The sequence below is a fragment of the Moschus berezovskii genome, chromosome 4 (assembly GCF_049115385.1).
Source record: "Moschus berezovskii isolate FMDL1 chromosome 4, NW_MosBer_1.0, whole genome shotgun sequence".
Taxonomy (NCBI): domain Eukaryota; kingdom Metazoa; phylum Chordata; class Mammalia; order Artiodactyla; family Moschidae; genus Moschus; species Moschus berezovskii.
This window is the reverse complement of record NC_142463.1, coordinates 63,004,143-63,029,203: the sequence shown is the minus strand read 5'-3', so window position 1 is coordinate 63,029,203 and position 25,061 is coordinate 63,004,143. Positions and strand designations below refer to the sequence as shown.

General features: G+C 41.9%; 1 protein-coding gene across 1 annotated transcript in view; it reads left to right on the top strand.

Moving 5' to 3' along the window:
* Nucleotides 1-23,720, top strand: part of LPAR3 (lysophosphatidic acid receptor 3) — a 79,042-nt gene extending 55,322 nt beyond the window's left edge. Inside the window, exon 3 of the mRNA XM_055402382.2 lies at nt 22,774-23,720. Within this exon, the coding sequence (XP_055258357.1) occupies nt 22,774-23,102 (329 nt within the window). The 3' untranslated portion in view covers nt 23,103-23,720. The remainder of the gene's footprint in view (nt 1-22,773) is intronic.
* Nucleotides 23,721-25,061: the final 1,341 nt, after the last annotated feature.

Below are 25,061 nucleotides of genomic sequence, written 5' to 3'. Positions count from 1 at the left end.
GGCCGAATGCAGGTGAGTGAACTTGGAAATGAATTAAGTGGTGCTCTTAGGGTAAACCAGGACTTTTAACCACTGAACTCCCTCAGCTAGCCCCAGCCAGGGTCCAGCAGAGGTGGCGTTCCCACCTTGGTTCTCTCACTGGCAGTAGAACCCCCTGCAGAGAAACGTGAAAGTGTAAAACCATACCCAGCACCCCTCCAGCCTGCAGCTTAGACCAGCATACTCTTGTGACGGACATGGCCTTCCCCTGCTTCTTTGCTTCATAAGAATGCAGTTCTTTATTGAAGCGTTTTAAAAACCACCAGAGAGAAGTCACAATTGAAAACCAAGTTTGTTTGGAAGGTGCCCACAGAAAGCAGCTTCCACTCTCCAGATCTGGGAAGTTACTCCTGTGTCCAAAGATGGAGCACCTGTCCCCTTATCTCTGACTTGGGGACTCAGGCAGAGGCTGAGGGCAGTAGCCAGGAGATTGAAGGGTAGCTGAGTGGAGCTTGAAAGAGGACGCACTGAAAGCAAAAAGGCAGCTTTAAATGTGAGGATGAAGGTAGGAGTTAGAATTTTCTGTGGAAAATTCCATAGAGCCTCCATAGGCATTGAACTTCTGGCTCATCCCAGAAACACCCAGACAAACACCCCAGGCCTGAGTTCCTTTTAATGATGTGAAGAGTGAGACAGGAGTTTACTTTCTCTTCAGCGCTTGGTCCCCTCCTTGTAGAGCTCATCTTTTAAGGAAAGGATGAAATTGCCTGACTATAAGGATTATAGAGGCCAAAGCATTGCGTACTGCGTGGTTTATGCTGCTTGCACACCAGCTCCTTCATGTCCCAACATGTGGCGAGTCATTTTTTTTTTTTTCTCCAAGAGTCTTATGTAAGAAGGCTCAAACAAGAAAAACCTCCCTGTGAACCAAACAGTACCCCTGGAAGACTTTGATACTCATGCCAAGTGTGATATTGAACTTGAAATTCAAACATAGGACTGTTATTATCTTTTGTTTCTGAAAGGAGCTCTTAAGTCTACCCCCTTTACCTACATAAGGAAGAAATGTACCTACTTAGAAGTGCTTTAACAGATGATTTTTTTTAGGTGACAAGTTTATAAGAGTGCTATGAATAAACCGATGGATGAGGCTCAAAATCTGTACACTCTGCATTTTATCAAAATGAAAACTAATCTATTTAAGTGCACCTCTTTAATACACCTCTTCAAATCTCTGACTTATAAAGCTAAGGGAAATGGAAGGAAAATAATTTCTAAAAGCTTATTTACATCATTAAAGCCACTTGTGTGGCAATACATTATGTTCTATGCCAGCCCTTCCCTCCAGACTCTTTGGGAACTTTTTGGCTTTTGACCAGTGAATGACTTTACTTCTTTTTGTCTGAGACTAAAATTATAGCAGATGATTGATCTGATTGCAGTGGTTATGACACATCTGGAAGAAACTGTATATTTCAGTTTCTGAAATATATGGAAATCTATGCTTACATTTAGAGTTCCATTCACTTATTAACTATACTCTTAATTGCAAAAACAGGACCAACCACATCTGTCAGCTTAAGTGAAAAAGTTGAAAAGCCAAGAGTGTATAGATCACCAGACCTAAGGAGTGGCCTGGAAGCAGGGCATGGAAAGTCCTGTGTTCTCCAAGAAATTCTATTCCCTTTTCATCTGAGTTTCTCCTATGTGCTTATTTTCTTCTTATCTCCCTCTGCAAACTGCTTTTTATTAGCTTGCCAGGCTTCTCTGTCCATGGAATTTTCCAGGCATGAATACTGGAGTAGGTAGCCATTTCCTTCTCCAGGGGATCTTCTCAACCCAGGGATTGAACTGGGGTCTCTCACGTTGCAGGCAGATTCTTTACCATCTGAGCCACCATGAAAGGGAAGCCCTTTTATTTTCCAGCTACTTTTATCTAGATTGTGCAAAATGTGCAGCCAGTAGCTCCTGTGTGTGTGTATCAAGGTCTCTCTCTCCCATTTACATATTCTCTGGGATGAGTCTTACCTGGCCCAGCCTGAAATCAGACCAAACCTTAGAACATTCACATGTGGCCAGAAGCTGGGGTCTGAGGATGGGATTCGGACTGGTCCAGTGTGGGTTAGGTGTTTCAGAGGAACCAGTTTTGGTTAGGAGCAGTATCAGGTGTGCCAGGAGCCTTACCTGTGTAACCACGTGGAGTGTCTGTATGTGTGAGGGAGAGAGACAGACAGAGAGACAGAAGGATAAGGGATGTGGTACTTGACTTCTACAAAGCTAAGACACAGAGAGATTAATTGAGGGGGATGCAATCGCCCGAGAAGAGGGAATCTTTGACCTGTAGGTGTCCGTTTTAACCTCCAAACATGATGCCCTACACACTGCATAATTTACAAGTACAGTGGTGGGTATTGACAAATGACAGAGGAGCCCCTGAGAATTTCCTAGGATCTCACGGGGGGCCTCATCTACTTATCTTTCCCACTAAAGAACAAATTCCACTTCAGAGAAATCTAAAAACTCTCCAGATTTTTAGTTGGGGTTTTGTTGTTTTAAAATTTTTTATTAAATTCATGAATAAAACAAATATTATTTGTCATAAGGGACCGTTAGTTGTCCTTCCAAACTTCTCAAGCAAATAAAGAATTTCATGATTATGCTACAGTTTAAGGAGGATTTAATCTCCATCACAGAAATGGGAAATGGAGTTTCAGGAATTCATTTTTGACCTGGGATCCAGAAAAGAATAGACAGCCACAGCACCTCAATGAATACTGTTTTATTTTCTTTGCCAAGCATTGCCAAAGAATGGATCATTGTTGAAAACTGAAGGATAATGTTTATAGTAAAAGTTCTGGTCGCTGTTTCTTCACAGGGAAATTCCTGTGAGCATTTAAATGGGTCACAGACGAGAGGACCGAGGCTTTGGACTGCTTGGCAGAGGTTCTACTCTGAATGAAACTTTCCTATATTTCTATGTCTCTTTTGGTGAAAACCAGCCATTGTTTTCAGCAAATAGGGTCTCCATTCCAGTATTCTCTAAACAGAGAGTGTTCCTAACAAGGGATGCAATACTCAGTGACTCCACAAAATCCTGGCAGTGTCTGTTTGTTCGGTTATATCCTTTCTAAATTATTGCTTTAATAAGGCATCTGCTGTGTTTTTTAGAGCACACAACTAAATCCCTGTCAAGGTCTGAGGATGCAAGTTTTTTCACTGTCAGTGAATAAATTGTTCAGGGAATTTTTCGCCATAAATTTTTCCCCATCGAATGGAACTTCTTTGGTCCTAACACTTCTCACAAATCTGAGCTTGTCCTATTAGTTAGTCTTAGGAAACATTTCTTGATAGCTCTCTTATTTAATTTGGTCTTTATATAGGGCTTCTCAGGTGATGCATTGGTAAAGAATATGCCTGCCAATGCAGGAGATGCTAAAGACATGGGTTCATTCCCTGGGTTGGGAAGATCCCACTGGCAACCCACTCCAGTATTCTAACATGGAGAATCCACCTAGAAAAGCCGAATGACAGAGGATCCTGATGGGCTACAGTCCTTGGGGTTGCAAAGGGTTGAACAATACTAAACACAGCACAGGAGCATGTGGGAGTTTATTCTTTATGTGAGAAAGGGGTGTGCTCTGAAACTTCCAGGCCTTTTCCTCTTTAGAGTTGGTTAGAGCTGACTCATTCATCTGCTGTTTTTGTTAGTTTGTTGTTTTAGTTGTTCTTTAAAAAAATCTGCTGACAGGATAATTTGTAAGGAATCCATCCTTAAGCTGTTTCTTTGATGCTTTGTAACAAGTATTTGGGCAATGGTGTTTAATTCTAGGACCAGCAGATGTTTGAGGATTGTCACTTTATCTTAGTTTCTCTTGCCTGTAAAATTGAACTAATGATATTCATTCCATTTTACAAGTGCTTTTAATTTCTTTGTTAATGGAAATGCTAATAATAGCAAACACTTCTATAGTCCTTATTTGTGCCAGGAATTCATCTAAGCATGCACAGATAGCAACTTATTTAGCTCTTACATGAAATATGTATTATAATTATCCCCATTCTAGGCAGAGAGGTAAATTCCTCATGGTTACACAGTCATGGGAAGATCTGAGATCTGCATGCAGAAAGCTCCTAGAATGTGCTGTGTGCCATCTGTTGCTTCAGTCGTGCCTGACTCTTTGTGACTCCATGGACTGTAGCCCACCAGGCTCCTCTGTCCATGGGATTCATCAGGCAAGAATACTGGAATGGGTTGCCATGCCCTCCTCCAGGGGATCTTCCCAACCCAGGGATCAAACCCTCGTCTCTTAAGTCTCCTGCATTGGCAGGCAGATTCTTTACCACTAGCACCACCTGGGAAGCCCAAGAATGTGCTGCTAACCTTTATACCATTTGCCACCCTTTCAACTGTATTGCCAAGCATTGCTGTCACTGCCATCAGTTATTAATTTACAGACATTTATTGAGCTTCATCTCAGAGATCACCAAAAATCAGACATGTATTTTCCCTTCAGGACTGCACTCTGTGCAGAAGATCGGGAAAATAGATAACTGTAAGTTTTATGATAAACGCAGGAGCCTCTGGGAGGACTTTAGAAGTGGCACATAATCCAGTTTTGAGAGATCATGTGAGCTCATCTATAAAAGAGGAACATGATAATTCCTTCATAGAGAGTTGATGAGGGGATTCAGTGACTGGATACATAAGTGGTTCTGTGATAAGGTTGCTAGAAGAGTAGCTAAGAGAATGCTGTAGACAGTACGTAATGGGGATGTCAGGAAGACCTTTGATAATTGGACATTGTATTCTGATCATCAAGAGGAACTGTGAGCAGGGTTATAGACTAGTCAGGAGATTCACCAGTAACTGAACATTTCACCTGAGCCTTGGTGATTAGGTACAGGCTTGATGTCAACCTAGCAAGGATCTCAGGACTGCCAGAGGACTCAGTGCTTGGTCTGTATTTCCCCAGCAAAGTAGCAACGACTTAGCTGAGCATCTTTAAACCTGGAGAGCAGGGTCAGCAGCAAGATTGGCTAACGCATCATGTCTAACTCAGTGCTGAGCAGTGATCTGGATACTTTATGTATGATCAGTCATGTAGCCCTTACAGCAACCCCAGGAGGTGGGCATCCTTGTTATCTCCATGTTACAGGTCAGGTATAACTGAGGTATAGGTAGGTTAAACAGGTTAAATAAAAACAGCCCAGTTCAGTTAAGTTCAGTCCAGTCGCTCAGTCGTGTCCAGCTCTTTGCGACCCCATGAATCACAGCACGCCAGGCCTCCCTGTCCATCACCAACTCCCGGAGTTCACTCAAACTCATGTCCATCGAGTCGGTGATGCCATCCAGCCATCTCATTCTCTGTCGTCCCCTTCTCCTCCCACCCCCAATCCCTCCCAGCATCAGAGTCTTTTCCAGTGAGTCAACTCGTCGCATGAGGTGGCCAAAGTATTGCAGTTTCAGCTTTAGCATCAGTCCTTCCAATGAACACTCAGGATTGATCTCCTTTAGAATGGACTGGTTGGATCTCCTTGCAGTCCAATGGACTCTCAAGAGTCTTCTCCAGCACCACAGTTCAAACGCATCAATTCTTCGGCGATCAGCTTTCTTCACAGTCCAACTCTCACATCCATACATGACCACGAGAGAAACCATAGCCTTGACTAGATGGACCTTTGTTGGCAAAGTAATGTCTCTGCTTTTTAATGTGCTATCTAGGTTGGTCATAACTTTCCTTCCAAGGAGTAAGCGTCTTTTAATTTCCTGGCTGCAATCAGCATCTGCAGTGATTTTGGAGCCCAAAAAAATAAAGTCTGACACTGTTTCCACTGTTTCCCCATCTATTTCCCATGAAGTGATGGGACCAGATGCCATGATCTTCGTTTTCTGAATGTTGAGCTTCAAGCCAACCTTTTCACTCTCCTCTTTCACTTTCATCAAGAGGCCTTTGAGTTCCTCTTCACTTTCTGCCATAAGGGTGGTGTCATCTGCATATCTGAGATTATTGATATTTCTCCCGGCAATCTTGATTCCAGCTTGTGCTTCTTCCAGCCCAGCATTCCTCATGATGTACTCTGCATATAAGTTAAATAAGCAGGGTGACAATATACAGCCTTGACGTACTCCTTTTCCTATTTGGAACCAGTCTGTTGTTCCATGTCCAGTTCTAACTGTTGCTTCCTGACCTGCATACAGGTTTCTCAAGAGGCAGGTCAGGTGGTCTGGTATTCCCATCTCTTTCAGAATGTTCCACAGTTTATTGTGATCCATACAGTCAAAAGCTTTGGCATAGTCAATGAAGCAGAAATAGATGTTTTTCTGGAACTCTCTTGCTTTCTCCATGATCCAGCGGATGTTGGCAATTTGATCTCTGATTCCTCTGCCTTTTCTAAAACCTGCTTGAAAGGGTACCCCAAAGCAAGTGTAGATTAGGGGTTTGAACCCAGTAGTTTGGCCTAGTAGACAGGCTATTATAATTCCATGCCATGTTGCTCCTCTGACCAATGCTGTTGTGTTAATAGGTTTTTCAAATATCAAATCACAAAAGTCTTTTCCTGGAGAAAGAATAAGAGATGCTGATCATGATGATGACTTTGTGCTCCATGCTGTACTGAAGAAACCTAAGTCTGTTCTCACAACTGGGCCTCACCAACCCCACAAGGGCAATTTTATCGTCTGTTTTGCAGATGAGAAAACAAGGTTTAGCAAGTTTAAGAAAATTACTCAAGTTTACCTAACTAGTAAATCCTTCAGTATATGAATATCGTTAGGTAAAAAGATCAAATTAGTCATTGCACCCAGTAATAAACACACATTTGTTTCAGGAAAATGTTGGGTCGGCCAAAAAAGTTCATTTGGGTTTTTCCATATCTTCCAGAAAAACCCAAACAAACTTTTGGCCAACCCAATAAAAAGTTATATGTTGAAAGAGGAAGTGTTTAATATTTTCCAGTTGGAGAAGGAAATGGCAACCCACTCCAGTGTTCTTGCCTGGAGAATCCCAGGGACGGGGGAGCCTGGTGGGCTTCTGTCTGTGGGGTCACACAGAGTCGGACACGACTGAAGTGACTTAGCAGCAGCAGCAGCAGTGGGTGGGGACTAAAGGATAAAAAGATAAACTTTCTGTTATTTGAGTATCACGATGTCTTTAGTTCCACAGTTTGAATGGGACAGTATCTCAGACTTTATTTGCCCTTTATTGAACTTAGGGTCTTTAATGTACCCAATATCCTGTACCAGGGTAAATAGTCTCTAGTTCAAAGACAGACTCCTTAAACTTTGAATGACCTTTCTCAGCATCCATATCTATGTGATTTGGATGTTTCTTCTTCCCTGATTAACAATTTACAAATTATTTATTGTTGTTTATATATTTGACTTACTAATCTTATTTGATTACTAGAATAGTAAAGGTAATGTTTTGAACAGAGGGTTCTTTCAAACTATGATGTAATGTGACTTAAGTGTTTCAGTTCAGTTCAGTCACTCAGTCGTGTCCGACTCTTTGCAACCCCATGAATCACAGCATGCCAGGCCTCCCTGTCCATCACCAACTCCCAGAGTTCACTCAAACTCATGTCCATCGAGTCGGTGATGCCATCCAGCCATCTCATTCTCTGTCATCCCCTTCTCCTCCCGCCCCCAATCCTTCTCAGAGTCTTTTCCAGTGAGTCAGCTCGTCACATGAGGTGGCCAAAGTATTGGAGTTTCAGATTCAGCATCAGTCCTTCCAATGAACACCCAGGATTGATCTCCTTTAGAATGGACTGGTTGCATCTCCTTGCAGTCCACAGGACTCTCAAGAGTCTTCTCCAGCACCACAGTTCAAAAGCATCGATTCTTCGGTGATCAGCTTCTTCACAGTCCAACTCTCACATCCATACATGACCACTGGAAAAACCATAGCCTTGACTAGATGGACCTTTGTTGGCAAAATATAGCTTCCCTGGTGGCTCAGACGCTAAAGAATCCACCTGCAACAGGAGAACTGGTTGGGAAGATCCCCTGGAGGAGGGTATGGCAACCCACTCCAGTATTCTTGCCTGGAGAATCCCCATGGACAGAGGAGCATGACAGGCTACAGTCCATGGGGTTGCAAAGAGTTGGACATGACTGAGCAACTAAGCACACAACCCAAATGTGGAAACACATGGGCTGTAAAATAAGCCTCAGACTCCTCTGTTCTAGATTATAATAAATCATCTCAAATGAGAAGAGGAGTCCTTGGCCTCCCAGGTACCTATGATAACATGGTTTATAACATAGGAGAAGAATGCACTGGGAGCTCTACCATTTTGCTGCTATTATTGCACCAAGGGACAGTGCCTCATCTCAAAAGTATTTGGTATATTTGCATATCATGTGTGTGGTCAGTGGGTTAGGAGCAGTTCAGCTTTCCTTTCCCGCTTCCTTGAAAACTGAGTAACTACTAAACATCCAGCCCCCACCCCCGTTAGGTGTCAGGAATCCAAGGTGAATATGGCATCCTCCCTGCCCTTCAGGTGCTCTCAATCCAGCTGGCCAGATGAAGGGGTAATCCACTAACAGTGTCTGATTCGATGATACATATGTGGAGAGCCTATGGAAACATGGGATGGGGATCATTTGACCCAGCCTGGGAGGAGTGTCTGGGGAGAGCTGCACACAGGAGGAAAAAAAGGAACCAGCTTCAAAAGAGTACAAAGAGCCCAAGGCTGTAAAGTTAACACACAGAAGAATGTGAATGAAGCATGGAGCCAAAACTGGTTTCCCTCCTTCCCGCCTCCCTCTGGCCTACCCTCTGTCTGGATTGTGTGTGTGTGTGTTTGTAACTAACTAGAATGCCATCATATTTACTTGGATTGAGGAAATAAAACTACCAAGACGTTTGGATACTCAATACCTGGTAAATCCAGTTACCATCAGAGGCTGCTTTTTGCACAGAATCAGAACAGCCATGAAAAAGGCTGACATTGACCAAGAACTTTCTCCCTTGAAATTGTATATAGTCATTCCAGACATCCCTGGCTCTGATGACATTCTTCTGAGATGTTATTGCCTTTAGTCAGATTTCAGGAAAGGTATTGCAGGTCTGGGGACTATAATATCTCTTTAGGACTTAACTAAAAGGACAACCTCTTTCCTCCTGTTTCCAGGTTCTTACAGAATGTTTTATTGGCATCTCCTTGTACTTCTTGTAGTATCCATTGTTTTCTTCACTCTTATCCGTTACGTGTATTTTATTTATGTCATCCAACCTTAATTTGCTTTCTTCTCCTTTCATCCTCACTGTATAGTTAACTACATACTCCCTCATATTCTTTCTGTCAGGCTTTGGAAGTTTGTTCAGTGCAAACTAAGAACATATTTCCAAATTATGTTTTTTTTTTCTCTTTTTCTGATTACATAGTATGTTCACTAGGGTATTAACCAGATTGTGCTTTACCAGTAATTGTATTTTTCTTAAATATGAACCTGACTGAAAATGGCTTTTATTAAGTTCTTGTAAACCTATACAGTTCACCGTTATCAAACTATGTATTGCAGGAGTCTACAGATTATATTCGAATTGAAGATTCTTCCTTTCCTGTGGGAAGATACCTAAGTGGGATGTAAGCAGATTTGGTCATCAAACTTTAAGACCTTGCTTTGTCCAGCACTTTGTACATTTACCCTGAGCATGAGACTCCCTTGGGACATTGGTTAAACATTCAGATTCTGTCCAATTGGGATGATTTGCAGTTAGTAAATGAGTTAACCAACCAGTCAACAAATAAACAAGATAATTGCAAAGAGTGACACAAGGAAATCCAATGGAATAATATTTGAGGAAATGACTGGGCTGGGTGCTGCTTTATATGGCACAAAGGAAGAGCTCTCCAAAGGGTACACTTGGAGCTGAACTCTGAGAAGGAGCCAGTGAAATCAGGAGCTGGGAAAGAGCTTGTATGTCTCACTTTATTTACCTGTGTCCTGGGTGGTTAGCACTATTGTTGGCGTCTCTTGTGGCTCAGTGAATTTTTGTTAGATAATGCATACAGTCCTGAGATAGCAGTGCTTATCTCAGATTCTGAACAATGGAATCAAATAAATGCTGTTTAAGTCTGAAGTAAGCCAGAAAGAAGAACATCAATACTGTATATTAACGCATATATATGGAATTTAGAAAAATGGTAACCTGAACCCTGTATAAGAGACTGCAAAAGAGACATAGGCATTTAGAACAGTCTTTGGGACTCTGTGGGAGAGGGTGAAGGTGGAATGATTGGGGAGAATGGAATTGTAGCATGTATATTATCATAAGTGACCAGTCCAGGTTCGACGCATAAATTTTCCTCTGTTCAAAAAAAAAAAAAAAAAAGTCTGCAGGGGTCTCTAAGTCAGGTTTAGAGCATTTAGAACTTGAATGTTTAACAAATGTCCCAAGGGAGTCTCATGCTCAGGGTAAATGTGCAAAGTGCTGGACAAACCCAGGTCTTAAAGTTTGATGACCAAATCTGCTTACATCCCACTTAGGAATCTTCCCACAGAAAAGGAAAAATCTTCAATTTGAATATACTGTGTAGTCTCCTGTGATATGTAATTTGATAATGGTAAACTATATAGGCTTATAGGAACTTAATGTGGGGTTGTTATCACAAGTAGGATACAAGTAAAATTCCTGAAGAAATAGAGAAAATGAAGAAAAGTGGATAAAGGAGAGCATCTGGGATGAATAGGACATGGTTGGGGGTGGGGAGAAAGAGGGTGGCAGTAGAGCAGCTAAGGAGTTGAGGGGGAAAAAAAAACTAGAAAAGAAGACCATCTTTACACCCCTGGCATCACTGTACTGCTGTCCACCAGGGAAGCCCCTAAAGAAAATTAGAAAAGAAGGCCATGTTTGTACCTCTGGCATCACTATACTGATAGTTAATAAGTTGATCAGTAATTATTGCCATCTTCTTGGGATTTGAGCGCATGCTGTGACTCCCATAGCATTGCTTTCTATTTTGCAAAGTAAACTAAAAAAAAACATCTTTGGAAAACAAAGATGGTGTCACATTTTGGTGGTGGTTTAGTCACTAAAGAAAATTATGGTAAATACCAATTCCAGCTAGCTTAGGACTGGTTAGATATGATCAGAAGTAGTGGGTAGAAAATATTTTGACAGAATCTGAATGGCACTCAAATTCATACATCTGCCAAGTTAAAACTATAGATGTTTGTCACTTGGATTTATTTTTACCCATTTGGTCGCAGAAAGCATAACAAATGCAAAATGAGTTATTGGAGAAGCTGGCTATTTAAGAACCAGCAGGGTGTATTTACAGCAGACTCTCTCCACATCGGTGTGTGGAGAAGGCAGCTGTAGGTAAAGTCCAGGATTATCCAATAAAAGAGCCAGAAGGAAATGTCCAGGTCATTCTAGTCCAATTCCTTTAATATACAGAGGAAGAACCTGGGGGGAGAGACATCAATGACCTTTTTCAAAGCATACTCTAGGCCGGGGCCTGGATTTGAATCAAGATCCCTTACTTCTTCATTTAACAAGCTTCTGTTAAGTACCTATTGTGTGTACCATGCATGGCCAAGCACTGGGTATCACAAGCTGAAGAAGATACAAACAGGATCTCCCCTGAGGATGTCATTCTAGCAGGGCAGCCAAAATAGGACAGAGTGTAATAAAGTGTGTGTGTGTGTGCGCGCACACACAGGTGTGAGTGTACAATAGCAACTGAAGCTCTCTACCAGATGTGTTTATAAACTGAGAAAGCACAGCAGGGGAAGCATCTGACCCCATCTGGGCAGTCAGAATGAGCATTTTTGGAGTTTTCTGCGTTAGACACTCTCCGCCCATTATCTCATTAAATCTCACAAAAATCCTGTCCGGTCAGTATCTTTCATGCTCATTCCATAGCTAAGAAGTGCAGAGAGGCTCAGGAAAATGAACTGATGTCCCTGTGGGCATAAACAAGGATTTCAGCTCTGGGACTACCTGATCTTAAGCCCTTTTTACTGTAATAGGGATAAGTAGACTCATCTCAGGAGAAGGAAATGGCAATCCACTCCAGTGTTCTTGCCTGGAGAATCCCAGGGACAAGGGAGCCTGGTGGGCTGCTGTCTATGGGGTCGCACAGAGTCAGACACGACTGAAGCGACTTAGCAGCGGCAGCAGCAGCAGACTCATCTCAAGGGCAAATTCCAGCTGATTGCTAGAGGCTGAGCACTGTGCTGTCAAAGAGTCCAGGCAGTATCTAGGTTCAGAAGCACATGCTGTGATAGGTTAATGATGGTGGCCATTGGGCTTCCCAGATAGCGCTAGTGGTAAAGAACCCACCTGCCAGAAGACATAAGAAATGTGAGTTTGATCCCTGGGTTGTGAAGATCCCCTGGAAGAGGCCATGGAAACCCACTCCAGTGTTCTTTCCTAGAGGATTCCATGGACAGAGGAGCTTGGCGGGCTACAGTCCATAGGGTTGCAAGGAGTCTGGACATGACTGAAGTGACTTAGCACCCATGGGTGTAGAATGGAAAGGGTAGTCCTGAGTCAGGACTTTGTACTTCCTGAGCTATATACTGTGCTGTCACTGTTCCAGGCCCAACTCCGAGTCACATCTTCCAGCTCCTAACATGTCCTGTTCCCTTCCTCTGAGCTCAGGATAGTATTTTGTGCCATTGAGGTGTCTAGAATCTTGTCTCCTAATCAGGTCAGCTCCCTTGTACAGTGTCCCATGTTGTGTGTGTGTGTGTGTGTGTGTGTGTGTATGCACTCAGTCATGGCCAACTCTTTGCGACCCCATGGACTGTAGCCCACCAGGCTCCTTTGTCCATGTAATTTTCCAGGCAAGAATACTGGAGTGGGTTGCCATTTACTCCTCCAGGGAATCTTCTCAAACCAGGGATCAAACTTGTGTCTATTGTATCTCCTGCATTGGCAGTAACTCTTTTCAAAATTTTCAGCCCCATCAAAGATATCCCTTTTGCAATGTCCCACAACCTTGCTGTGTGCTAATGGCAGCTTTTGTGTTATATAAATTATTACATGCCTACAGTTTTATATGTTCATATGTATAGGTGTAATGGCAGGCCTTCCTAATTCAAAGGCGTGACTCCAGCAGAAAGAAGTTCAGATCCTGGGGCAGGCTAGCTGGGTTGTGTCAGGGTTTAAGATTACGCCAGGCAAACAGCTGCTGTCAGTGCACACAGTTGACCTCACACCTTTTCTTAGATGCTGGAGAGCCCTTGTTATAGTAGTTACAGAGGTGCTGAGGTATGCAGGCCCCTGCATATGATGCTTAAAGAGGAATCTGGAGGTGGAGATGGTGTTCTCTTACTGTTGCAGTTTATAATTTCCAGCTGTCTCTCTGAGTTAGACACTAGAATTAGGTTTAGGCTGTGGTTCTAGCTGGTATGCCTCTGCTTTAAATTTCATCTCCTAACCCCTTGGCACCAAAGAATTTCAATTTTCCAAAGCTGGCCACAAATTTGAAACAAGTGTCTAAAACCAGTTGTTAGAGTCAAAAGACCCAGCAGTAGTAACAATCGTGTTAAATGAATCATTTGTGGAATGCTTAACTGCTCATCATCTGTTTGAAGTATCTCAGTGCTTTCTTGTTTTCTGCAGTAAAAATAAGTCAGGTTTACTAAAGGTATATATTTTCATTCCTTTCACATATGTGACAATCTATTTTCTGAATTATTGGAAATCTAAAACACTGTGGGTAAACGAGTATAAATTTGAATACAAACCACATCTGGAGGTGTTACTTTAAAATTATTAAATAAATTCCTTGGTATCATAAGAGCATTTTCACTTGAATATTCCATTAACATGTAACTTACGCATTGTGATACTTCTAACCAAGAACATCTATTGATTCAAATTTTTTTTACTTTTAAAATTCTTTTCAAATAAGAAGAGAGCTCCCTGTGGATGAGGCTCCCAACCTGATTTTTATGTAAAGTTGTAATTTTCTATTTTAGTAAATCAGACAGTCCTGTGGCTTAGTAGGTTAGCATTATTGCTAGTACCCTACTGTTTTTTTCCTGGACTAAAAACAAAGAATAACAGAGTGAACATATCTAAAATATATCCTCTTATTTGATGAAATGAGTAGCCCATGTGCCAAAGTGAAACTATTCTGTGTGAGTGATTTATTGTTATGGATGTTTTATTTGTGTGCCACTCACATGTGAAGGTTTCTTTTTAATTGTATGTGTCAAGTTTTAAACAGATGAAAATAAGGCTAACTAGACAGAATAGAGGAGAAGGCAATGGCACCCCACTCCAGTACTCTTGCCTGGAAAATCCCATGGATGGAGGAGCCCAGTAGGCTGCAGTCCATGGGGTCGCTGAGGGTCGGACACGACAGCGACTTCACTTTCACTTTTCATTTTCACTTGTCACTTTCATGCATTGGAGAAGGAAATGGCAACCCACTCCAGTGTTCTTGCCTGGAGAATCCCAGGGATGGAGGAGCCTGGTAGGCTGCTGTCTATGGGGTCGCACAGAGTCGGACACAACTGAAGTGACTTAGCAGCAGCAGACAGAATAGAAAACTATGAGTACTAAAGAACAGGATTAAGAAAAAAACTTGAGGGAAGTCTGAATCCTCTACATATCTTGTCTGTCACCCAGACCCCAAGAACTATCTTAAATACATTCCAGTGAGGGGCCTTTCTCCCAGATGGACTGGTATTCTTCTTTCCTATAATGTGTATCTCTTCTTTCCTGTAATGCAGCGATAAGGTATTAACCAGAGTATTGTTTGAGATATTTTGAAACCTTCCAAATAAGGTAGGTGGTGGTTGTAGATTATTTCAAGATAATATTGACTAGAGAATTAGAAAGATCTTTGATTTCACTTGCCGCCAATATTTTCAGTTGTAATTTTATTTTCAAAAGTGTTAAACATTCCTTAATTTGATGTTTCTGATTACCTTAAATTGAAGTCATTAGATATCATTTCAGTATTCAATTGAATATTCTAGTATCTGATTCATTATACTTTAGAAAGTTACATGAAACTCATGATACTAGTTTCTTAGTATAGCACTGAAACTAGTTGAATTACTGGAGGAAGGCTCATTTGTAGTCTAATTGGACTGTTAGTGAGTCTCTTATTAAACAGGTACTGAAAGAAAAGAAAACATCATTAAAATAAAAAAATAATTGCAGGAGCTTCCATGGTGATCCAGTGATTAGGAATCCTCCTTCCAGTGCAGGGTATATAGGTTTGATCCCTGGTTGGGGAACTAACGTCTCACATGTCAGCAAGGTAAGCCTGCAAACTGATGAAGACCCAGCGCAGCCATAAAAAAATAAACAAATGCTTCTTATCAACATAACTGACCTGTCATGTGGCACTAGAAGGACATTATATTCATTGTCCAAATGTAATCACCTGGAAGCCATTCACTCTTAGTAGCTGGCACATGGCATGCAGTTGCCTAGTATTTATTAATGAAAGTACAGCTTCAATTCCACACTGCTGATGACTCCCAAGTCAACATTAAAATTGGGAGCACTCATTATTCTGACCCATGTTTCTGGCTGCTTTCTCCTCTTCTATACCTGTAGGAGCCACAGATAGTCCAAGTTCCCAATGCCCAAAACTGAACCACCATCTCTTCCTTCTAAACCTGTCCTTCCTCTCTCTCCTACTTGGTTATCAGGATCACATGCTGCCCAAGCACCCTGGATTCTTTCCTTTCCCTCACTTCCTAGATCTAGTTATTTATACATCAAATCTTACAGGTTTTTCTTCTTACCACCTCCTAACCTGGTTACATCTCTCCATTTCATCACCAATGTTTTTTCAAATCCTTAAACTTTTCACCTGAATTTCAGCTGGTCTTCAGGGGTGTCTCTCTGCCAAATCAGTGGTTCTTTCACTTTACAATACTAAAGCATTTCCCAGGGAGCTGTTTAAAACTGGAAATGCCCAGATCATACCTTCATCAGGTTCTCATTTGGTAGGTATGGGCAGGACCCAGAAATATGAATTTAAGCCAGCAGCCCAGGTGATTCTGATGCGTACCACCATTCCACCACTCAGATACAGCTTTCCTCTAAAATATAAGATTTATGCACACTACTGATTAAAAATATTCAAAGAACTACCATTCTACAGCAGTGGTTTTCAAACTGTGGTCATTGAGGTTCCCAGGGGATCCTCAAGGGTTCCTCAATGTGTGTATGTGTAAGGCATAGTGGTGCGGGGCACATTGTACGGTGAAGGGTAAATTCTCTATGAAGATCCTTATTCAACTACCCCCACCCCATCTTTTTCTTTAGTCACAGCAGCTCTCATTTTGAAGTTTAACAAGAGATTTCCTTTAGGAAGTAACCCTCTACATTTTAAAAAAATAATGAGGTAGATTTCAATTAAAAAAAAAATCAGGACCTCACACTGAGAAATAATGTACATTCTCTATCATGACCCAAAACATACAAATATTTTTCTGTGTAACTGAAACAAGTTTCATGAAACATACCCTTACTATATTTGAAATGTCCTGATGTTTTTCTGTTCTATTTTATTTTTTAGAAAATTGCTGCTTTCAGCCTATTAAATGATTTCACAAGCCACTGATGAGTTTCAACTGAGCCAGAAAAACCTCAGCTCTAACCTTTCTCAATAGGTTTTCTTTATGAACCGTGGAACATAGAAATATTTTCTTAATCCTCCCATGATGGTCTATGACTCATACCATTCTAGGTGCTTGGTAGAGAGGTTAATTCAGTGTTAATACAGTGCATACCTGAGGCATTCAGACTTAATTCTCCTGATGAACTCCTGATTGAAAAATACTTATGGGACGTGATTTACGCAATAAATCCAAACTCTTGAGAACTTCCCACAGGGCGCTTCCAGGTCTTACCCAAGTTCATCTGTCAGACTTCATCTTACTTCCCTAGTCACCTTCCTGGGTTAGAACCATCCAAACCTGTTTGGAATTCCCCAAGTGTATCACGCTATTCCTCACCCCCGCACAGTCATTCTTGACCTTCAGTACTCTGCTCAGCTGAGTGTCATTTCACCTGATACCTTCCTTGACAGTAGTCAGAACCATCCCATCCTGGTTCCCTGCCTTCAGTGCCGGAGGGGCAGGGCATTATACTGCTTGCCTCAGAAATGCTAGCACTTATTCATTACCCGGCCCTGTGGTTGTTAATAACCTTCAATTACATTCAGTGGACATGTCTTCTCTGCTACTTGAGTGTGGGGCTCTATCCTTCATTCTGAGGACACAGACAGATACGAGACACAGCCTGCATGCCTAGTGAGTTTATAATGGGCCTGAGCAATGGGATCTGTGTATTAGAAACTACTGCGGCGTAGCACAGTGCTCAAGAATTTGCATGGAAGACTCAGGCTGGGGTTCACATTCTGACTGTTCTATTCATTGGCTTCTGACTAAACCGTTGAGCCATTCTGAAGTTCAGATTCATCAAGTATGAGACTGAAAATAAGAGCAGCAACCTCACAGGGCCATGAGATTGAAGCAATGGGTGTATATCAAGCTCTAAGCACACTGCCTAGCCCAGAGGTCTTGGGAGATATTGGAGTGTAACTGAGCAGGTGATATGCCCAGTGCCACGTGGATGTTGTAGGTGGGAAGTGTCACAGGAACTGAGAGAAGAGAATGGTCACTGTGGGTTGGACAAATGGGAGAGGTCCAGTGGAGGAGGCAGAATAGGCGCTAAGCTTGGAATGAAAAGTAGACCTTAGATTAGGAGCCAGGAAGGCATTCTTGGCAGGGTGAACCAGAGAGCTAAGGCCAGCGGAAGACGGTGTATGCCTTGCCTGTAGACTAGTTTCCCTGATTGTGTTTATACATTTCATTTATGCATAAGATCTGTTCAAACATTTTTCCAAATAGAAGCTGAAGATATTGATCTAAAGGTGATTTTTTGTTTTAAGGAATTCTGCCCCCTTTCTCTTTTGGCCAAATCTATAAAAAGTCTACAATTTTGCTGACAAGGTCAGCTTGATGAAACCATACTGGTCAGCATTCAGAAGTGATTTGTGAAACTGGTCATGCATTGTAATCACCCCGGAAGCTTTTTCTACAGATTTCCCCATCTGACCACAGAGAGTCGGGCCGTTGGGTCTGATATAGAACCAGAGGATATGCATTTGTAAAAAGCTCCCTTGGGAATTTGATGGACAACCAGCTTTGGGAATTGCTATCTTGGAGAATTTGTCTTAATCAGTTTTTAGCCATACTGTCTGATAATGGTGTCTGGGAAACCAACAAGTCAAATTTCTTTGGATTGCGTGGGGAGTTGAAACTCATAGTTTGTAGATAGCAGTTTTCTACTTGGAAAACAGTTCTGAAGCCACTTAACCCTCTCTCTCTCATTTGGGGAAAATCCCTTCCCTTTGCACATCTCAGGACGATCTGGGCAAAGAAAATACTCAGGCCAAGGGAGGCTCTCTGTCTGCTGGACAACAAATTCCTCTCCAAAATAGCTTTATTTTCTTTAAAAAAAATTTATGTTCAAATTCTGTTTTTTGATACTTTTCCATTTGGTTCAGGGTGACCTTCAAGGTAAGTTGTGCTTCTTTTTATGTAATGACCCTTCAGGTATTTGGGGACAGTTAACATAATCTTGTTTTCCTTTGCCTTTTCTTCTCCAAGAAAAATGTACCTGATTTCTTCCATTTCCCAGATAGATACCTTTAGATCTGCTGCTATTTGTTAATGCCTAATTTAGGGGGAAAAAATCCGGGCTTGACATATGTCTCTTGGTAAGTCTTGCTTATTCCTAGCTGTTTGTTCTGAGCATTGAGTTTAAGTACTCAAAAAACACTCATCCTAGTTTTTTCTTCAAGAATTTATTGGAAATTCGTAAGGGGCTGACTGATATATATTTGCTAGGACACACCATCTGGCCCTCTTTTAAGAACTGGGACAGTTGCCCATTTGTATGTTTCTGACATCTCCCACATTCTTCAAGAATTCTCCAAGAGGACAGATTCCCAAGGCCAGAACCATTCCTGGCATTTTCTTCTCCTTTTAAATATTTTTGGGGGACCTCATATCTGCTGCTGCTGACACACAGTAAAAAAACCCCTAGCAAATGAACTGTTAAGATAAGCTGTGCCTCCACTCTGTGGTGTGTTTAGAAGGAGAGCCTGGCCGCTGGGTGGAGGAGTCACGGAGCTGCGGTTTCCCAGGGTCCCTGCTTGGAGTGTAATCGTCACCTCAGATGGCACCACTGAAGCACCATCTCTGGTTCAGCAGCCCAGTGTGTTTGGGCTGTTCTGTCAGAGCCTTGCCTTTTGTTGTTCTTGGAAATAGTGTAGTATAAAGGTCAGCAGATTTTTTTTTTTTTTTTGCTTTTCATACCCCAATGGCCAGCCTATATTTTTGCTGAAATTCTTTCTCCTTTCCCCTCTCCCCTTCCCCTTCTTTCTTTCCTTCTTCATCTTTCTTCCTTTCTTAGCCAGAAAATCTTTCTGTTAGCAAACCAAAGAATGACGTAGTTGTGACATATGCAGCTTTAGAGTTAGATATGACACTCTAAGAACAGGACTTTAAAGGCCAAAAGTACTCTCTCCCCTTCCCCATCACTTACTTTAGAAATAAGATCCTTTGCACTCACTTCTGAGCCTAGCACGTGAGCAGGAGCACAGGCTCTGGGGCCAGGGTGCCTGAGTTCAAATCCTGGCCCTTCCACTTATCAGCTGCATGGCTTTGAGCAGATTACCAACTTATCCATGGTTCATTTTTCTCAGATTTAAAATGAGGGTACTGTGATTCAGACGGTAAAGAATCCGCCTGCAACGAGGGAGACCTGGATTGGATCCCTGGCTTGGGAAGATGCCCTGGAGGAGGGCATGGCAACCCACTCTCGTATTCTTGTCTGGAGAATCCCCATGGACAGAGGACCCTGGTGGGCTACAGCCCACGTGGTCCCAAGGAGTCGGACACGACTGAGTGACTAAGCACAGCACACAGCACTGTGTGTGTATGTGTGTGTATATATATAAAATAGTACCTATTTCCAAGGGTTGCTATGAGGATTAAATGGTTAATTCATATAAAATGGTTACAACAGTGCCCGGTATATAATCGTTGCCCAAAGAAAAGTTTAAAGTTTGACAAGGGGCTTCTCTGGTTGCTAAGTGGTAAAGAATCTGCCTATCAATGCAGGAGACACAAGCTCAATTGCTGATCCAGGAAGATCCTACACGCTGTGGAGCAACTAAACCCATGTGCCACAACCACTGAGTCTGTGCTCTAGAGCCCAGGAGCCAAAACTGCAGAAGCCCTTTTGTCCTAGAGCCTGTACTGCACAAGAGAAGCCGCCCCAATGAGAAACCCAAGCACCCCAACTAGAGAGTAGCCCCTACTCACTGCAACTAGAATAAAGCCCTCACAGCAACAAACATCTAGCACGGTCAAAAATAAAAAATAAGTAAATATTAAAAAAAACTTTGATATGTATATTTAACTAAGTATGAAGTTTACCAATATTTCCTCCTCCTACCCATTAACACAAAACCCTTGGAAACTCCCTCTGGACTTTCTTTGGAATTCTGCAGTTTCACACAGAAAGGACACGTCAAATCAAAGTTGGTAGCTACACTTTTGATGTCTGCTTTCTTTAGTTCTTCCCTGTTGAGAACACAGTAATCCTGTCTCAGAAACAGCAGAGAGAGCAGAAGTGTTATTGTTCTAGGAAATACAGACTATTGGAGCTAGACAGGGGCTTTTTCAAACTTTCTGACTAATCCCAACAGTCAGAAATATCTTACTTTATGTCCAATGCATGCATAAATGTAGTATATAAAACTGAAACAAAAATTGCATGAAACAGTATTTCCCTTGGTCTGTGTAATATACTTTGAGCTGTTTCATTCCATTGCATTTTATTCTTTCATTAAAAAAAAAAACCTTTTCCAAACTCATTGATTGCATACCCACTAAGGTGCCCTAGCTCACAGATTGAAAAATCCACAACTTGCCACAGATCCTCAATTTACAGTTTCGGAAGATGAAGCTCAGACTGATAACATGGATCTCCCAGAGTTGTATAGTAAGTGAGGAATTTGGACCCAAATCTCTGATCTTTTAACTCCAAGGTCACTTCTTTCTTCATATATGTCAGCCAACCCCCAAATAATGGAGGATGGAGAGAAAAGGGAATCACTGGAGAGGTGTAGTTATGAAATGGGAAGTGAACCCCCCGAGAACTCTGGCACATCTTTTGTCAGATGTCTCTGACAAAGCATCTCATGATAACCACTGCTTAGTGAACCCAGTGCAGTGTTAGACTCCACTTTTCATTACCTCTGACCTTCCCAATTACCTTGTAAGTCAAGATCATTATTGTTATTAAATGAGGGAATGAAGAAGGCTCAGAGAGGTGATTTGACTTATTAGTAGCTCGTAAGGTGAGGAGCTGGGCCTAGCTGTCTGACCCCCAAACTCATGGAGTTTCATGGCCTCGCACTGCCTCTTTATAATTCTTGACTAGACTTGCTTTTCATTATATCTCTCAGAACAAAGATAAAGCACTAAGAGGAATACTGTCCAGGTCTGAATCTAACCAAGAGGAGTAACTAGTTAGTTCACAGACTTGCTTGTTCATTCTCTCTCCCCCATTAGCTCCCAGAGCGCATGGTCCTCACCTCATTCACCTTCTGGCATAGTTCTTGGCACATTGAAAGCTCACAGTGACTATTTGTTGAATGCATAAGTAAGGGCATTAAGAAATGATAAGGACTTTTGGAAAAATAAATCATACCCCAAGATGGAGGCAGGTCCCATATTGGCCAAGTGCGCAGCCTATGAAGGAAGATTGCCTAGGTTCAAAATTCAGTGTCAATTACAAGCTGTTTTCTCATAAGCACGTTACTGAATTTCTCTGTACCTCAGTTTCCTGACGATGATAATGATGTGTGCTTTCATAGTGTGGTTCTATGAGTTAATAAAGGGAAGCATTCATGTGTTAGCTGTCATTGTTATTTGATGTTATGCTGACTAAGTAGGGAAATAATGAACCTGTGTCTCATATCTCAGGAAGAATATATCAGAAAGTTCTGAAGTAAGCTAAATTGGTCAGATGGATAGAGATTCAGAAGAGACCCTCCTTCATGTGCAGTTGGTGCTAAAATTATGCTAAATAAATGTGTTAATAAAAGCACATCTCTCTCTCATCATGAAAGAGAAAGACTTATTTCTGACAAAAATATCTATCTCAACTTAGAGCAGTTAATTAAGCAGATGGCCTGTGAATGTCAAAAAGAATTTCGTGCCTACTCAGCTTAAACGTGATTTTGTTAAGAATATAGTTTTTGAGCAAGTGACTTGATTAAAAGACTAGGAGATACCTATGTATGCGGTGTGTCTTATTTAGGACAGCACTTGGAAAGTCTTGAGTTGAACAGCAGAGCGCAGGGTTCCCCACATACACTATGTGTGTGAGGCTTCCCCCACATAGACTCTATAATTGGGCCTCAATTTTCTCACCTGCAGAATGTGGATAATGACTGCACAACCTTCTAGTGTGATTTGGAGAACACATGGAAATAAGGTCTGTGTTGTGCTCAATATGTAAGAGATAAGTGTAAGCCTCTAATTAAGGTACCTGTAAGCAGATGAGAAGGTGAAATGGCATGTGGTTTATAGTCTGTTTGCTTCTAACAAGCCCAGGTCTCAAATGCTTAGAGGAAGTCTGGAAATTTGCTTTGCAGTTGTCAAGACAAATCCTCAAAGCCCTTTGATGCCACTGATGGAAGACTGGGCGAGAAGAAACCTAAATAATTAACCTGACGTCTGAGTGCCTGTTGCTTCCTCTCTCTCTCTCCCTCCAGGGGCCTTCGTCGTGTGCTGGACGCCCGGCCTGGTGGTTCTGCTGCTCGACGGCCTGAACTGCACGCGGTGCAACGTGCAGCACGTGAAAAGGTGGTTCCTGCTGCTGGCGCTGCTCAACTCCGTCATGAACCCCATCATCTACTCCTACAAGGATGAGGACATGTACAGCACCATGAAGAGGATGCTCTGCTGTTTCTCGCAAGAGAAGAACCCGGAGAGGCGGCCCTCCCGCCTCCCCTCCATGGTCCTCAGCCAGAGCGACACGGGGGGCAGCCAGTATATGGAGGACAACAACCGAGGCCCCGTCTGCAACAAGAGCAGCTCGTAGGCTGCTACGCCCCTCTGCCCACCCCGGCCTCCTAGGGGACAAGAGACGTGCAGAATGGTTACCTGTCTCCAACAATTCCCGCGTACAGTGTTATTTGAGCTCTGAATGAATCATTGGGAAGTTTGTTTTAAAAATTGTTTTACGTCAAGTAAAAGCACGGGCAGAAGAGAGAGGACGCGTCCATTTAGAGAGAATGCACAGAAAAGAGGGACGGCAGCACAATGGATTCCCTCCTGAGGCCCCGTGACCCCCCCGGAGCACCGCCCACCAGGCCGTGCTTTGTGGTCTCTGCTGCCATCTTGTAGGCATTCTCTCTTGTTTTCAAAGGATGTTGTTAAAGGGCTTAGGCCAAAATAAATAAAAACGTTACTTGAGCCACTATATGTAGCTGCTTGGAAAGCATATGAAGTTCTTTCTGCATGCATTTGAAATTTTTAAAAATGCTTCAGCAGTGATATTTTTCTCTTCAAACAAACCATGGCCAGTAGCTAGGTGTTCAATGGAATCTCAAAGTAGCACGTCAATCAGGGCTCCAGATTAATTAACTTGATCTTTAACTGAAAGGACAGTCTGAGGATAAAAGATTTACATTAATAACAAAAAAGGTAAACATTAAAAGCTCTACTTGCAGCGAAAAAAGAGGCCTTGATGTCGTCCTCTCAGTGTGCACGCTTGTGTATGCACACCTGCATATTGACACACTTAAAATTTGTATTGAAAGACATCACAGATAGTGATGGTGAAATAAATTCACTGGCCACCTAGACTTTTCAGTCTAGGACTAATAGTTGTAGAAATGACCTCTTATTCATTTGAAAACAGATCAGCTGGGTGAAAAGTATTTTAGCATGTGGGCTGAGTTCCTTGCATGTAGGATCGAATATGAACTCCAGTTCCAATTCAGTCGCTCAGTCGTGTCTGACTCTTTGTGACCCCCATGAACTGCAGCACGCCAGGCCTCCCTGTCCATCACCAATTCCCGGAGTTCATGCAAACTCATGTCCATTGAGTCAGTGATGCCATCTAACCATCTCATCTTCAGTCGTCCCCTTCTCCTCCTGCCCTCAATCTTTCCCAGCATCAGGATCTTTTCAAATGAATCAGCTCTTCACATCAGGCGGCCAAAGTATTGGAGTTTCAGCTTCAGCATCAGTCCTTCCAATGAATATTCAGGACTGATTTCCTTTAGGATGGACTGGTCGGATTTCCTTGCAGTCCAAGGGACTTTCAAGAGTCTTCTCCAACACCACAGTTCACAAGCATCAATTCTTCAGTGCTCAGAAGTTGAGTCTTTCTATCAAGTTCCCTCCATACCCTGGTAACTTGTCAGATATAGAGTAATTTTCACATCTCATATTTTACCTACAATTATTGATATATTTCCAGTACTTGTTTTACTTATGGACTGCATTTTGATCTGGGTTCTATTTAAAAATCTTCTCCTTCCAAGACCTAAGTAACATGAAAGGCAAGTCAGTAAGAAAAACTTTTTGCACGTAGGCTACTGGCCAGAGTTTTCTATGTAAAGCATGTAGATTATATTCTGATTTTAATATAAGAATAACTTCAAAGCAGATATTATAATATTTATGTAGTTTGCAAAAGAAGTTTACATTTTTTTTTGCTATTGTGATATAACATTTTTGTGCAAGAACTACTTATAATAAAAGGATTTGAGAAATCATGCTTTTAGATATAATGACCTAAAATAAAGAGTAGTATGATTTGAAGTTATAGATTTCACAAACTGTGTAGTAAGTGGATCTATCTGAAGCTTATACCAAAGCTACCTATAAAATAAAAAAGAATCTGTTTTCTCTTGTTGGAAGTGTATTATTACTTTGTGTATCTTCTAAGTAAAAATATAGTTTGTGGTAACTGTAGCTCTCATTTCTATTACAGAAGAAAAATCAGATTTGCTTTGAAGTACATACTCTCAGTGTTTTATGTAAGCATTTT